This window comes from Delphinapterus leucas, chromosome 5 (genome assembly GCF_059928025.1).
Source record: "Delphinapterus leucas isolate spDelLeu-1000000601 "Yukka" chromosome 5, BTC_Dleu_Yukka2, whole genome shotgun sequence".
Taxonomy (NCBI): domain Eukaryota; kingdom Metazoa; phylum Chordata; class Mammalia; order Artiodactyla; family Monodontidae; genus Delphinapterus; species Delphinapterus leucas.
In genome coordinates, this window is record NC_143133.1 from 97,243,266 (window position 1) to 97,258,287 (window position 15,022).

The 15,022-nt window shown below is 40.6% G+C and overlaps 1 protein-coding gene across 4 annotated transcripts in view; it reads left to right on the forward strand.

Moving 5' to 3' along the window:
* GPAT3 (glycerol-3-phosphate acyltransferase 3) overlaps window positions 1–15,022 on the forward strand; it is a 100,131-nt gene that overhangs the window by 7,717 nt on the left and 77,392 nt on the right. For all 4 annotated transcript variants that reach the window (XM_022599477.3, XM_089912189.1, XM_022599476.3 and 1 more), the window contains one exon: window positions 1,077–1,143. In XM_022599477.3, coding sequence (XP_022455185.1) covers window positions 1,077–1,143 — 67 coding nt within the window. The remainder of the gene's footprint in view (window positions 1–1,076; window positions 1,144–15,022) is intronic.

The following is a 15,022-nucleotide window of genomic DNA, read 5'->3' on the forward strand; positions in this document are numbered from 1 at the left end:
AGCCTCTAGGCGTGCGGGCTTCAGTAGTTGCAGGACGTGGGCTCAGTAGTTGTGGCTCGTGGGCTCTAGAGCACAGGCTCAGTAGTTGTGGCGCTCGGGCTTAGTTGCTCCACGGCATGTGGGATCTTCCTGGACCAGAGCTTGAACCCGTGTCCCCTGCATTGGCAGGCGGATTCTCAACTGTGCCACCAGGGAAGCCCCCACATCTCTTTTTAACTTTTTGTTCGTTTGTTTTTAAAACTTTTATTGGAGTATCATTGATTTACAATATTGTGTTAGTTTCTGCTGTACAGCAAAGTGAATCAGTAATATATATATATCCACTCTTGTTTAGATTCTTTTCCCACATAGGCCATTACAGAGTGTTAAGTAGAGTTCCCTGTCCTATACGTAGGTCCTTATTAGTTATCTATTTTATATATAGTAGTGTGTATATGTCAATCCCAGTCTCCTGGCAGAAGTCTTTTTAGTTAGTGATTTCATGGATTCCTTTCCAGCTTTCCAAGTCTCACACTGCTCCTTTTGAAAGCTTTTGTCTGATACAGGCAATTAGGCATCTTTGAGTGTGTCTCATCCTTGAATGCCTAATTTCTTATGAAAATAATATTCTTTGTGCCCTGTGTTTATGTCTTTACATGTGTTAATCTCATTTAATCTTCATAGCAACCCTATGGAATAGGAACTATTATCCTCATTTTACAGATGAGGAAACTGAGGCTGAGAGGGATTAAGTAATTTTAAACCCAGATAGACTTGATGCCATAGTCTATGCTCTTGCCCTTCATGCTTTCTGACCTTTCCAAGGAGTAATTTATTGGGGTACCAGGTGTGTGTGAGGGTTTTTTAATAGGGTAAACATGATCTTTTCCTCCTTTTATTTGGGCATTACCAGTAACTAGTATAAGAGTATACCTGGGATTTGGAATACTATTATATCAGAGATTCAGTGGGGTATCTCTTCAATTCGCATAACACCAGGGCTTAATGATTAATTTCATGTCTATATAAGCATGGTTTAAATATCTTGCATTGTGTCTGTGGCACAGTTTACATTAATACTTGTTGTTTTTGAACAGTGGGCCACGTTACGAATTGAAAAAGGAGTCTCAAAGGAATCAGTTCTTAAAAGCTCAGCTTCTGTTGGTAAGTCTTCCTTTTCATTTTAATGGTTAAAGTATCCAAATTGGGTAGATGTATCTACGCAGTTTGAACTTCAAATATGCATAGAGTAGTACATTTTATGGGCCTTGGATTGTTCATAATTCTGACCTTTATGCAAAATAGCCGCCTTCTGACCTTTGGATGAGTTTTTACTGTAAAGATGTAATATGTGCTGGTTCATCTATGTGTTCTTATAGGGTATTTCTAAAGGTATGTATTTAAAGGTGGTTGCCCATGGTAGTTAATGGTCTTAAGAAAAAAAAGGCTAATCGGACTATCTGGTGTTAAGTTAAACCTGTGTTTGAGGTTTCATTAGCACCTTATAACTTGTGGTTCTCAAAGTATGTTCCTCAAAATATTCTTTCCTGCTAAAAACTAATTAGTAATGCATGAAATAAAAAAATAACTCCCGTGTGAAATAAGCTTGGGAATCACCACATGCTACACATTCCTTTTGGAGACTAATAATGTATAGTAACAAAGGCTCAGAAAAGTCCTGTAGTAAAGAAACTCACTTAATTTTTGTTAGAAGTGAGTTAACAAGTCAACCGAGCTAAGCAGTCCCTGCTTCTATATGTGTGCTTTGCCTTTGTCCCAATAAACCCTTTCACTTGGGTTAAGAATTTTAAGAATTTTTAAGACACTGGGTTCAAAGGGGAGTAGAATTCTGTGGAAGTGCTGGCTGTGAGATTAAGGAGAAATAAACCCTTGATTTAATTAAAAGATTAAGGCTTTATGTGTTTTTCAAAAATAATATAGAAACAATTTTGTGCCCATCTGATTTAGGGTTAAAGATGGTCAAAATGTCAAACACTTCACTAGAAGGAATTTATCTTCTGAAGGCTTGTCTAAGAGGAATTGTAGAAATTATATGCTATAGTGCATTTAGGAAATAAAGAATCTGAGTGAAAACATCTGTGCATTTTTGTGTAATTAGATTGTTATGTTCAAATGATTAAAGCAACTAGTAGAGCTTCATGGTGTCCACTTAAACACCAAAGGGTTAGCACCAATAACATGTTAACCAAGATTGGATATTTCTGGCTCTACTTGGCCCTCTTCTTATTGACCTGAGAGATACCTTCTCTCAGGTGTAGCAGATCTACTAAATTTTTTTTCTGGGTTCTTTTTAAATGTGTGCCCTTGTGATTTAAGGAGAGAACAAACTTTATTGCTGATTTTTTGTTGTACTTGGTGAGATTTTGGGCTGTCATTGTTCTTGGGTGAAATTCTATGGGACCCTACAGGTTGGGGTGGTGGTGGCACATGTCTTGGGCCATGAATTTAAAAGGGCACAAAGTGTTTCAATTTGGTAGGTTAAGAGGATTAAAAAACCACTAGCTGAGGGTGTTTGTAGCGTTGTTTTAGGCTTTTCAGCCTAATGAGAGTGAATATTTCCACTTGTTGGATTTTTTTTTTTTTTAATCATGCATCTGTCTTTTCTATTTTTGGTCTTTGCCTTTTTCTTGGTACCTCCAGGAAAGAGTGGAAGTGAGTAAGAGGAGAAAATATATATAATAATGGTTTAGAGTGTGGCTAATGCCTACAGAATTTATCATATTTCATTCAGAGTGGCTGCTCTCCCTTTTAGCCTGTGCAGTTGGGAATTGACTATTGTAGTTACTGAGCATTTGCTACCTGTGAGGTTGACAGGGGATCCCAAGATGATTAAGACATGGCTCCTGTGGGGAGACAGGCATCTGATAGGCCACTGTGATAAATGCTAAAATAGTGGCATAAGCAAAGGATGAGGTGAGATCTCATTTAGGCTCTGCTATGTGCTGCTTTCATCTGTATTAATACCTCAACTGTGCATGGTATGCACCTCTACTCCCATCCTGACTTACATCCTGCTTGAGTCGCCCTGTGGCAGGGTGTGTGCCCTGTTGAGAGTCAGTCTCAGCTGACTCTAAACACCGGTACATTCTGGTGTTTAGAGTCAGCCCAAGAGGTAGTATCACAGTCCTAGACAGAGGGAGAGGGTGATGAAACACTGAGCACCTGTGTGCCTGGCTGGTGCAGTCGCCTGCCCTCAGAGTATCGTGTCTCTGTACCTCAGCCAACTGAGCACAAGTCAATGTTGAGCCGGCCAAAGCACAAGTCAATGTTGAGCCTTAGGCAAGGGTCACTGGCAGGCCACGGGTCCCAGGGGTGTGGGTGCAATTTTGAGATGTCTGAATGATACAGTGCTGATGATAGGTTTAGGGAATTGAGAGGGAGAGACGAGGTAAAGAGGGACAAGAGTTATGTTTATTTTCTGCACCAGAAAATTCCTTTTGCTGCTCTTTTACTTGGTGAAGCACATTTCTGGAAACAGTTTTCAAACCTCCCTCTCCAGTTAAACCCTTCTTGTGTTGTACTTCTTCTGTGCTTTTATTGAATAAGCCAACTGAAAGCTGAACCTCAGGAATTAATATCTTTGTGCTTAAATACTTCTGTGCTATCCTTGGCTGTACTCTACCATGTCTTCTGTTAAAACACTGTCCAGCTCATTGAGCTTCAGATATGATCATGAATAAAAGCTCTTTAAGAAGCTCTATCATTGTACCTTCCTCTTCTGGGTTTAAGGACTTTTTCTCATTGTTAATGCAGTGGTGAATATAAATTTTCTTCTCCCTTCAAGTAACTGTGTTATAGGTAAGCATTCAACTTCAGTGGAGAATACAGAGTTACCCTCTACCCTAGTTTTTGTTCCCTGAGAACTGTGTGGTAAAACAAGAAGAGAGAAGGGTATTGGGTCTTTTGCTTTGCATCAGCTGTACTTTTACCACTCTAGCCATAGAACAAATGCATCTTCTCAGACCCTGGCTTGTGGTCTGATGGAGATTTTAGCAGCTTTCATTTTACTCTGCTGTAACTAGTTCAAGGGACTGTTTGACTCTAAGAAGCCACCAGTCTCGCTCTTTGGGTACCTGATTTCCAGAACTTATGCTGTCAGACTTGAATGAGTCAGTAATTTTAATTGAAATGAATGTAATTAATTATGTCATTTTCATGACTCAGGATTAATGCCACTGTAATTGCATTACGATGCTAGGACATCACAGTGATTAGCGACTATATGTCGACAGGCAGGAGTTAAGGCCTGAAGGTGCCCTTGCCTGGGGAGTGAGTCCTAAACAATACAGATAAGTAGAGGCTGTGGCTCAGTCCTTTCGGCGTTTTTCCCTGGGGTGTGTTGCTGGCCGGACTCGGCATTGTTGCCAGTGGGAAATGCACTTGCTTCCTCAGGTCCTCCACATTGCCCTGTCCCAGCAAGGATTTGGGGTCACCTGGCCCACCGTTAATTAAGCCCCTGGGCTAAGTTTCTCTTCTGCCCAGTATCTCTTGCCCTCAGCCCCCTCCACCTCTTCCTCCCCTCAAACACACACAAAGGACAAAATGCTACGGTGAAGCCTTTGATGTTGTACCTGTCCAGAGAGAATTCAGGCTGCCTAACGTTTCTCTCTACTTTTACATTTGGGATTCTTTTTTTTTTTTTTTTTGGTACATGGGCCTCTCACTGTTGTGGCCTCTCCAGTTGCGGAGCACAGGCTCCGGACGCGCAGGCTCAGCGGCCATGGCTCACGGGCCCAGCCGCTCCGCGGCATGTGGGATCCTCCCGGACCGGGGCACGAACCCATGTCCCCTGCATCGGCAGGCGGACTCTCAACCACTGCGCCACCAGGGAAGCCCTACATTTGGGATTCTTTTGTGAGAATTGACTAGCCATGTTGATGCCAATACAATATTAGTTGCATCAATATTAAGTAGATCTGTGAACTTCACAGAAAATGTGGGATAATAACGTTGTAACAGAAATTTGAGGAGTGTCATGTTCTATACTCATTTTCTCTTGGGCGGGCCGTTTTTGATAGTCTGTTTAAATCAGCTAAGTTGATTTCGTACTATTGTCTTGGTGTAAGTTCTCTGAATATAAATCAGTGTCTGCTGTCCTCAAGGATATGGACTATAATGCATTTAATAGGGTTATCTTGCTCATAAAATCCTAGAACGTGTCTGACTACTTGCAGAGAGAAAAATAATCCAGTTACGGGATATGGAAGGGTTATAGGTTGAGATTTTCTTTATCACAGCCAAATGTCTACCTGCTTTTATTAGTCTATCTGCCTGATGGTGACGATGATGATGATGACAATTTTCAAACGTAAGCAAAAGTAGAAAAATAGTATAATGAGACCCATATAGCCAACTTATTTTTGTTTTTTGTTTGTTTAATTTAAGTACAGTTGATTTACAGTATTGTGTTAATTTCAGGTGTATAGCAAAGTGATTTGGTTATACATGTATATATGTATATATCTCTATCCGTTTTTGCTTTGATTCTTTTCCACTGTAGGTTATTACAGAATACTGAATATAGTTCCCTGTGTTATACAATAGGTCCTTGTTGTTTATCTATTTTGTATACAGTAGTGTGTATCTGTTAATCCCATACTCCTAATTTATCCTCCCACCACTCGCTGGCTTCCCCTTTGGTAAACCATAAGTTTGTTTTCTATGTCTGTGAGTCTGTTTCTGTTTTGTAAATAAGTTCATTTGTGCTATTTTTTTAGATTCCACATATAAGTGATGTCATATAATTGTCTTTTTCTGACTTACTTCACTTAGTGTGATAACCCATATAGCCAACTTTTGTCAAGATTTTCCCACACTTGATTCATCTATCACTCCTCAGTTTTTGCTAAAGTATTCAGTGCAGATATAAGATTTCATCTTTTTATACATTTTTTTAAAAAGGACTTTAATAAAGAACCACAATGCTTTTATCCCTTTTACAAGCTTAATATTTTCTTAATATCATCTAATACATAGTCCATATATAAATTTCTCTAACAGTTTCAAAATGGTTTGATAACTGATTGTTTGATTTGACATTCAGTCATGGTCCACAAATACGTTTGCTTATTTATTTATTGACACTGCCTTTATTGGACATATGGAGTACAGTTTCTCTTCTTGGAACAAAAATTACTTGATAGAAGGTGTTTCTGGAAAAATTCACTAGCATACCATGTATTTTAATCCTCATATGTTAATATAGTTCTGCAGAAGGCAAAGGTTTGATTCTTTTTTGTTTGCTTGTTTTAAAACTGTAAGATCAGTCATCTGCATTTCTAAGTGCAGTATAATGAAAACTTAGTTCAGGGACACTTTGGAGAGCAATTTGGCGATTCGTAGCACTGTAACCCCACAATTCCACTTCTCCTAAGATACCAGACCTACCCAAACTCTCAGCATGTGTGTGTTAGGAGACGTGTTACACGTGCATACAAATAGTGGCAATGTGGAGACGACCCAGTCACTCCTTAGGAGGAAAATTATGTAAGCTGCTTTATTTGTACTGTACAGTGATCAAAATGAACTAACTGGATTTACGTGAAGAAAACAAAATGGACAAACATTGAGAGAGAAGAAATGTATAGTATAATAACATTCATTTAAAATTTAGTACCTTAAACAGATAACTATATATTTATGTAGATGTATGTAGATAAGTATAAAATACATGTGGAAATGATATATCTGCTAGGAGGGAGGAGAATAGATGGGGAGGTGGGCTTTAACTGTACCTACAAATTTTTTCTTCAAAAATATCTGAAGCAGATATGACAATGGAATTTTTTCTTTGTTGAACTCATATTTTTTGGTTAAACTTGTATTTTAAACATAAACATTAAGAAAACCAACCAAATAAAATATCATTAAGCCTTCAGCTAGAGTCTGTAGTCTGATAAATGGAACTAGTTTCATATGAATAGAACATAGGTACCTGTCTCAGGGGTGTGATTGATGCTTACATGCTCCAAAATACATCTCTAGTCAGCATGCCTAGTGCCTGGAATAGAAACTTAAACCTGTGGAACAAAGGCGTTGTTAACTGAAATATATTACCTCTTAGAGCTGGGTTTCACAACCTCAGTACTACTGACATTTTGGGCAGAATAATTCTTTGTCACAGGGAGAGGTCCTATGTGTTGTAAGATGCTTAGCAGTGTCCTGGGTCTCTACTCACTAGATGACAGTAGCACACCCCTAATGTGACAAAGAACAGTGTCTCCAGATATTGCCAACTGTCCCCTGGGGGCAAAACCCTCCTCTTTCCCACCCCCCCCCCCCTTTGGGACCATTCCTTTGGGAACCACCTCTCTTAGTGAATAATGCATTAATCTATTATGCCACTCTCACTGGCCTAATTATGCATAATTTATTCTAGCTTTCTAACTAATAGCCCCTTGAAGGAGCAGAACTTGATTTCTACAGTTTTTGGTGGCTGGTTTGGGGGAAGATAGAATGCAAGGTAAGGCATGGGAATCACAGTGTTAACAGGGTCTCTGGATGGTGGCAAAGGAGGCATGTTCCTTAAGGAAAGGTAGAGGTGAGACAAACTTCAAACTTCACCTCGTAATCCGAGGAAAATAGACTGCTTCTTTAGGAGAAACTTTACTTTAGAGTGGGTTAGAGACTTGCATATGAGTATGTGCTCTCACCTCTGAAAGTAGATGACTTAGCATGTAATTTTGGCCAACAATGAGTAAGCGAGATGGAGTGGTTCTGGCAGGAAAGAGGAAGGCAGAATGTCAGAGCAGACTAATACTTTTAACTGCATTGTGAGGGATGGGTGGAGAAAGAGCAATTTAAGTGGTAAGTCACAGAAAGAAAGGCTCCCATGCTAATAAACCAGGTTTTCCGGTATATTTTAGCCCATAAAACATACTCTCTACTGTTTTTCAGATTGTTTTTCTTTTCATACAGCTGTAACAAAGTGGATGACTTGCCCTGTCCCTATTTTCTGTGAAATTAGTTTTTTAAAAAATGTACCTAATATAAACAGGTTTTAAATCTTTCTATCCTCAGCAGTAACTAGTTGGGGATCTTGTTGGTGATTTAGCTCTCTTAATCCCAAATACCTCAGTAGTTTAGAAGAAGGTACCTTCATCTCAGAACTGTGGAGGTTTGAAAAAGCTGGGTGAAAACTAAGACACAAGGATTCTTTGAGAGTGAAAAGATAATAGGATCAGATGATAGGACAGTCAACTTGAGAACACATCCCCTGTTTATTTAGAGTTGTCTTTACTGTTGGGAGGAGCAGACATCTCCTCAGGTGCCCATCAAATTCAAAATCCAGTTTGTCATTTTAGAAGTGTTCCCAGGGACTTCCCTGGTGGCGCAGTGGTTAAGAATCTGCCCGCCAATGCAGGGCACATGGGTCCGGGAAGATCCCACATGCCGTGGAGCAACTAAGCCCGTGCGCCACAGCTAGTGAGCCTGCGCTCTAGAGCGCATGAGCCACAGCTACTGAGCCCGCACGCCACAACTCCTGAAGCCCGTGCTCCTAGAGCCCGTGCTCCGCAACAAGAGAAGCCACTGCAGTGAGAGGCCCGCACACCACAATGAAGAGTAGCCCCTGCTCGCCGCAACTAGAGAAAGCCTGTGCACAGCAACCAAGACCCAACGCAGCCAAAAATAAATAAATAAATAAATAGATAGATAGATAGATAAATAAATAAATAAAAAAGTGTTCCCAAAACCAACCTCCCATTCACCATACCGCTTCTGGCCACCCTACCCCACAGAGAAAACCCTGATCAAAACTCCAGAGCTTCTCCATTTTGTTTCTGCCTTATAGATAAGAACCTATCAATAATAATAATAATCACCACTATTTCTTATACACCAACTCCACTGTGCAAAATTAATTTACATTATTTACATGAGGATAACATCTTGTTAATCCTCATTTTACTGGTGAGAAAACTACAGGTGAGGAAGGTCAAATAACTTGCTTCAGATCACATCGCTAGTCAAAGGTAGCCTGAAAAGGAATCCCAATTTGTCTTTCCTACTCAGAATCCCTCACCACCACTTCCTACCCTAAACCATGCCTTCCTTACCAGCCCCTCTGGCCAGTGTCTTCTAATTCTCCCTTTGAAGGTTGAAGTGACTTTTCCACAAATGGAATCTCCTCTGCTGAGTGTTGGCTTTGTCACATCCTAGGAAACTCATAACATTTCAATCCTAAATCATCAACAGAAATTTTAAAGAAAACAAATCCATTAAGACTATCCAGCATTATGATCAAAGATACTGTACATAAATGCCAAACCATAAGGTTGACATTTTAATTGAATTGATGGTTCATTTGATGATGAAGTTTATGGACTCTTCTGTGTTGTGGGATTTCTTGTTTAATCAGACTACTTATGTCCAAATAAACGAAGTTAATGTGGATGTGAGTCAAGATATGGGTCAACAGTGTATTGAATGAGATGTTAAAATGTTAATTGTTAAAATGAAACTCTGCCTGTTATTCGAAATGCCTGTTGGTTTCTCTGCAGTGTTGATTGGCAACTGATTGCAATGTCCATACTTCCACCCCACTTATGCTTTAAAATGGATATACACACATATTTAATTCTGTGATTAGTATTTATATCTGGGGCTAAAATCCTCCCATTTTATAATCAGCATTGATTATTTTATAAGTTTCTGGAGAACTAACTGGGGTAAATAATGATGAAAAAGAAGGTAGATTTTCTCATCCACCTTTCTCAAGAGACTAAAAGTACATCTCCAGTACTTCTAGCTTAGTACTTTTAGTCTTGATAACTGAGAGACACTAATAGAAAATTACTCACAATACAAAAAAGGCAAATTATTCTATTATAGATATATAAACCATGTAGAAATCAGGAAAATAGAAGCTTTATTTCAGTAAAGCTTTTGCTTTTATCTTAATCCCAAATAACACAGTCAACAAATCCATTCTACCTGTTACCCTTCCCATGGCCCTGACAGACATCACTAATTGATGATGTCTTTGTCACTGAACCAAGATGTGGCCTCAAAAGTCCTCTTTAGCACAAATCTGCAGACAGCTTCTCACTATCAACTGACCTGGGGTTGGCCTTCCTGATGAAACCTTGTCACACTCCTGATCTGGAGATTAGATGGGGCTTCTCACACTGCTCATCAGAGGACACTAACTGAAAGGAAGGGAACCTGTTGAGTAATTGGGTTTGGCTTAGATTTGGTTGTATTGTTTGAGGTTACGTTGATGACTTTGACATCATTGAAGTGCAGTATGGTGGACTGAATGCTCTTAAATTAGTCAGGTTTTAAACAGCCTAGGAAACAGGAATAGAGTTTAAAGTAACCTTGATGGTTTTGATGAATGAGCCACCAGAGAGAAGGAAAACATTCAAGATCCTTTACCCAAGGAGGATGCTCCAAAATGGGATAAGAAACCAGGCTTGGTTACATACATGATAGGAACTGGCCCCTTCAGAAAGCCACAGGCAGAGTTTTAGATAAGCAGGCAGTGGAAAGCAGGGCACAGAACCTAGACTGATGCTGCAGTGCATAAAAGAGCCAGCATGTTTAACTACACAGTGATGCGGTGCTTTGAATCACTAGCCCTGGTCTTGGCCATGAACAGTGATTCCTGCGTGTCTTCCGTGTGCCTACGTTATATTCGGAACTATGCCCACAAGCAACCCTTAGCCTAGTTAAGGAGATATCACCAAGATCCGGATATCCATGTGGCAGTTGAGAATCAGGCAGCACTGGTGTTATTGAAGTCCAGAAACATAGAAATATAATTAATTTGAGGAAGAAACTTAATGAGCATAGCATGAAAGGAGATCGTTTTGGATGGGGGACATCAGAGACGGTTTTTTGTGGATGTTTGGTGTTGAACTGGCCATGTGGAGGTGGATTGAGGTTAACTAAGGTGATGGCTTTCTAAACTGGGAAAATGAGGGAATCATTTAAATAGCAGCGGGAGTGAGCTTAGTTTATAGAAGAGACAAAAGATAGAAATAAGATTAGGTTATGAAGGGCCTCAAATGCAAAGCAGTTTAGATGTGATATAAAGGCACAGGTAAGTCGAGGTTTACTGTTTGTATTAAGGGTGGTAAAGAGGAAATTCTGAAGCCTGTATAAAGGGTTTAATGAGATCTGTGAGGGTTGATTATTGAATTTAGAAAAAGAAAAAAAAAAGCTGAGGGATTATACATTTTTCAGTTGGTTAATTATTAGAAGGAGGAAGCCATCCCACTTTTCCTCCATATCCATAAAAGATGGAATAAAAAGATTGGCTTAAATTGAAGTAAAAAAATTGATAGATGTAAGAAAGAACTTCTCGTTAGCAAAAAAGGATATGAAAACTGGACCAGACTAGCAGGTAGATTACATAGAGATTTTTTGCAAATTGGATAGATAATTGAGAATTTTGGGAGAGGTATAAATTATATAACAAAACTCTTTTCATTTTTTAGCAGTGCCTTTTTGTCTTGGTTGTAACAAATTCCCTATAAATATTTTAAGTATTTCAGTTTTCAGTCTGTCTTTATGTGGTGCTTATCTCTGTAACATCGGTGTCTGCTTGTGGGTCACTGGCTCTATGGGTAGAGAAAGCTCTTCATCAGTTCTTTTATTCTGCCAGAAAGTAGCAACAGCTCCTCAAGCCCTCTTCACCTTTTCTCCTTTCTTCAAGAGATTTTGTAATAGCATTTCCCAATTTTCTGTTTTTTTGCTGAAGCACTTGGGGCAGCATAAGTTTTCGAACAAACAAGAAAGTGAGGGGCGAGGGCACCAAAACATGCCTCGTACACGCAAGGTGGGGGAGATAGGGAGGAGATAGTGTGGGTTCTACGTTTGTTGAGAATAGGCTCTTGGGCTCAGAGGAAGGAGAGATCCCACTGGACTTGTGATTAGACAGTTTTTTTCATGGGTTGGGGTAGGAAGAAGCCAGTGATGTCTGGATGCCCTGGGGGTGAGCAAAACTCTTAGGCAGGGCCCTCCTCCTTGGTGTGCCAACCTCAGAACAGTGTGATGAAAAGCTCTACTCTGGACCCCTTCCCTCGCTTTTCTAGGTCAGGTGCCTGGTATCTCTGCTTCTCTTCCTCAAAAGCTCTGTTTCCCCCAAAGCTTGGGCTGGCTAGAGAAGAGCTTCTATACCCTGGAGCCCTAGCCCATCTTCTGAAGCAGAACCAGTAGACCCCTTATGTCTCCTGTAACTTCTGGGATACCTGGTGAACGAGAGTAAAGAACGGGACGCTTTTCTGTTAGGGCTTTAGAGCCTTCTTCCTTTCCAGGTGTTTCTCTCTGGAAACAGGATTTGCCTCTGTGCTTCTCTGGTGTTGAGCACTGGGCAGCCTGCACCTGCTAATTTCACCTGGGAAATAGAAGTGGACCCTGATGCCTGAGGGTGCAGGGGATGCCATGGACAAACTTTGTCAGTGGATCATTTGGCCTTATTATCTTTGGATACCTGGAAAAATGCATTGTATGCAGAGGACAGCAACTTGGAGGAACATGGCTTCAGGCCTTTACAAAATTTAAGGTACTCTGGAGACAGTGCATATACATAGCAAATGACAACCTTCTTCAAGTTGCAAGAGAAAACAGCATTAAGGGCAGTGATTTCAGGTATCCCTTTGAAACCAGTGGCATTCTCTTGATTTAAGCAGGGGGGAGGGACTTCCTTGGTGGTCCAGTGGTTAAGACTCCGTGCTCCCAATGCAGGGGGCCCGGGTTCGATCCCTGGGGAACTAGATCCCACATGCCACAACTAAGAGCACGCACATCGCAACTAAAAGATCCCGCATGCCGCAACTAAAGATCCCGCACACAGCAATGAAGATCCTGCGTGCCACAACTAAGATCCGGTGCAGCCAAATAAACAAACAAACAAACAAACATACATACATACATAAATAAATAGCTAACTAGCAGAGGGGAAGTTGATAATGAATTCCAGAGACCATCCCTTAAAAAAAAGAAGAGAGAGAGAAAATGAGATTAAGATTGGATAGAGAGTACAGACGTTGGCTATGTGTGATTAATTCAAGCGTTCACCTGCTTGGTAGACTATGTAAAGTACTCCAAGCCTTTGCAAAGGGTAGGTGTATGTTCTTTTTTTCAAAGTGTGGTAAGCTTTTTTGTTTATTAAATTAAGTTGGTATCTGTTAGTGTATCATGCAGATGAATCCTTTCCTCTTCCTGCTTCTGCAACAGCATTAGCACAAATTTACTTGACCAAATGAATGTCCTCATTTTCAGTGACTCATGTTCTAAACAGTGAATTTCCTTGCCAGTCAGTGGTCAACCCACATGACCCTTGACAACAGACGTTGTGTGTGATGCCAGCAGGCATTGTGAAATCCCAGCGTGTGACGGTGCTCAGCCTCTGATGCTTATCTCAATGAGCCTGTGCCCAAGATTGCTAATCAATACAGAGGCATGTGTATCAGGGTATGTGTACAAGAGAAAAACAGGCATTTTGTAATCAACAAAAAAGAACTAACATCTTTTTTTTTTTTTTTTTTTAACGGAGGGCATTGCCTTGCCATTTCACCCTCACCCTCATAGGACAAGTCATCCATTCTGTCTTTTAGTGTAAGCCTGATTTAATTTTAGAAACTCATAAGTGATATTTTGTAAGTTTGATGTAACATGGACTTTTTTCTCTGTCTTTGCTGATAATCAGTTAAAACAATTCCTGCATCATATAGTGAATGGGGTTGGTGGTTCATGGGCTCAAGGAAAATGAAAAAGGGGAAAAATGGAGGTCTGCTGATGTGAAGAATCTTGAGTAATTTTAGAAAAAGGGTATCAGGTGGAAGAAATTGTAAGCAAAGGCAGGAGAGTAGGAGAGCCTAAGAGATATTAGGGGCCCAAGAACTGATTTAGTCTGGTTGGAGCTAGGATGAGTGAAGATGAGTTGGAGGTGCAAAGTGTCGAGATTGGATATTTCAATCCTAAAAAGCCTTGAATTCCAAGCCAAGAAATTACTTAATTAAATTCAGGACAAATCTGGTAGCTTTTTGGAAGCAGGGTTAGGAAGAGGGTGGGGAAAGTGGAGAAAGGAGGGTGGTAGATGGAAAGCCATTCTGGAAGGTATTGGGGCCTTGAACCAGAGCCATGGGGCTGGTGCAGAGGTGGAGGGCCTGTGCAGCCATATAAAAATGTGAGCCTTGGGGCTTCCCTGGTGGCGCAGTGGTTGAGAGTCCGCCTGCCGATGCAGGGGACGTGGGTTCGTGCCCCGGTCCGGGAAGATCCCACATGCTGCGGAGTGGCTGGGCCCGTGAGTCATGGCTGCTGAGCCTGCGCGTCCGGAGCCTGTGCTCCGCAACGGGAGAGGCCACAGCAGTGAGAGGCCCGCGTACCGCAAAAAAAAAAAAAAACCAAAACAAAAAAAACCACATGTGAGCCTTGGGGAAGAAGTCAGGACTATAGATGTACATTTGGGAATTATTTGCAGAGGGTGGAAGTTGAAATGGTAGATTGAATGAACTCACTGAGTGAAAGACATTTATAGAGGCTAGAGAAAAAAGGGGGGCAGGAAGAGATAAATGAACCAGATGAAGATCAACCAGGGAAAAGAGAGAGAGTGGAAACTCAGAAGGGAGAGAGAGTTCTAACTCTATATTTTCTCTCTCCTCATTCCTCTGTCCACTGATACTCTTTTGTGCTATATTTTTCAATAGATGTTTTCTATCAACTCTTTTTCAGAAATAAAAACAGTGAATACCTTATCTGTAAACTGCTTTTCTGTGAGTGTCTACACATGTGAGGTGGTGGTGGGGTTATTAGGGACTTCTAAAGCTAACGTAGAAATTACGTATTTTAGGGTAAGATTTGAAATGCAGGGATGACACTGGTTTATGTGGAAAGTGATCGTAGTACGGTTTCACTTTGTTGCATCTTTGCAGTTCTGCATAGGCTGAACCATCAGACTGATGGGATTCTGGGAGAGCCAGCAGATGACACACAAAGGATATGTGTGTGCAGGTTCTTGTGTAAACATTTTAAATTTGGGTTTACGCATCTTTTAAAAACTTTCTGGCATAGGTAG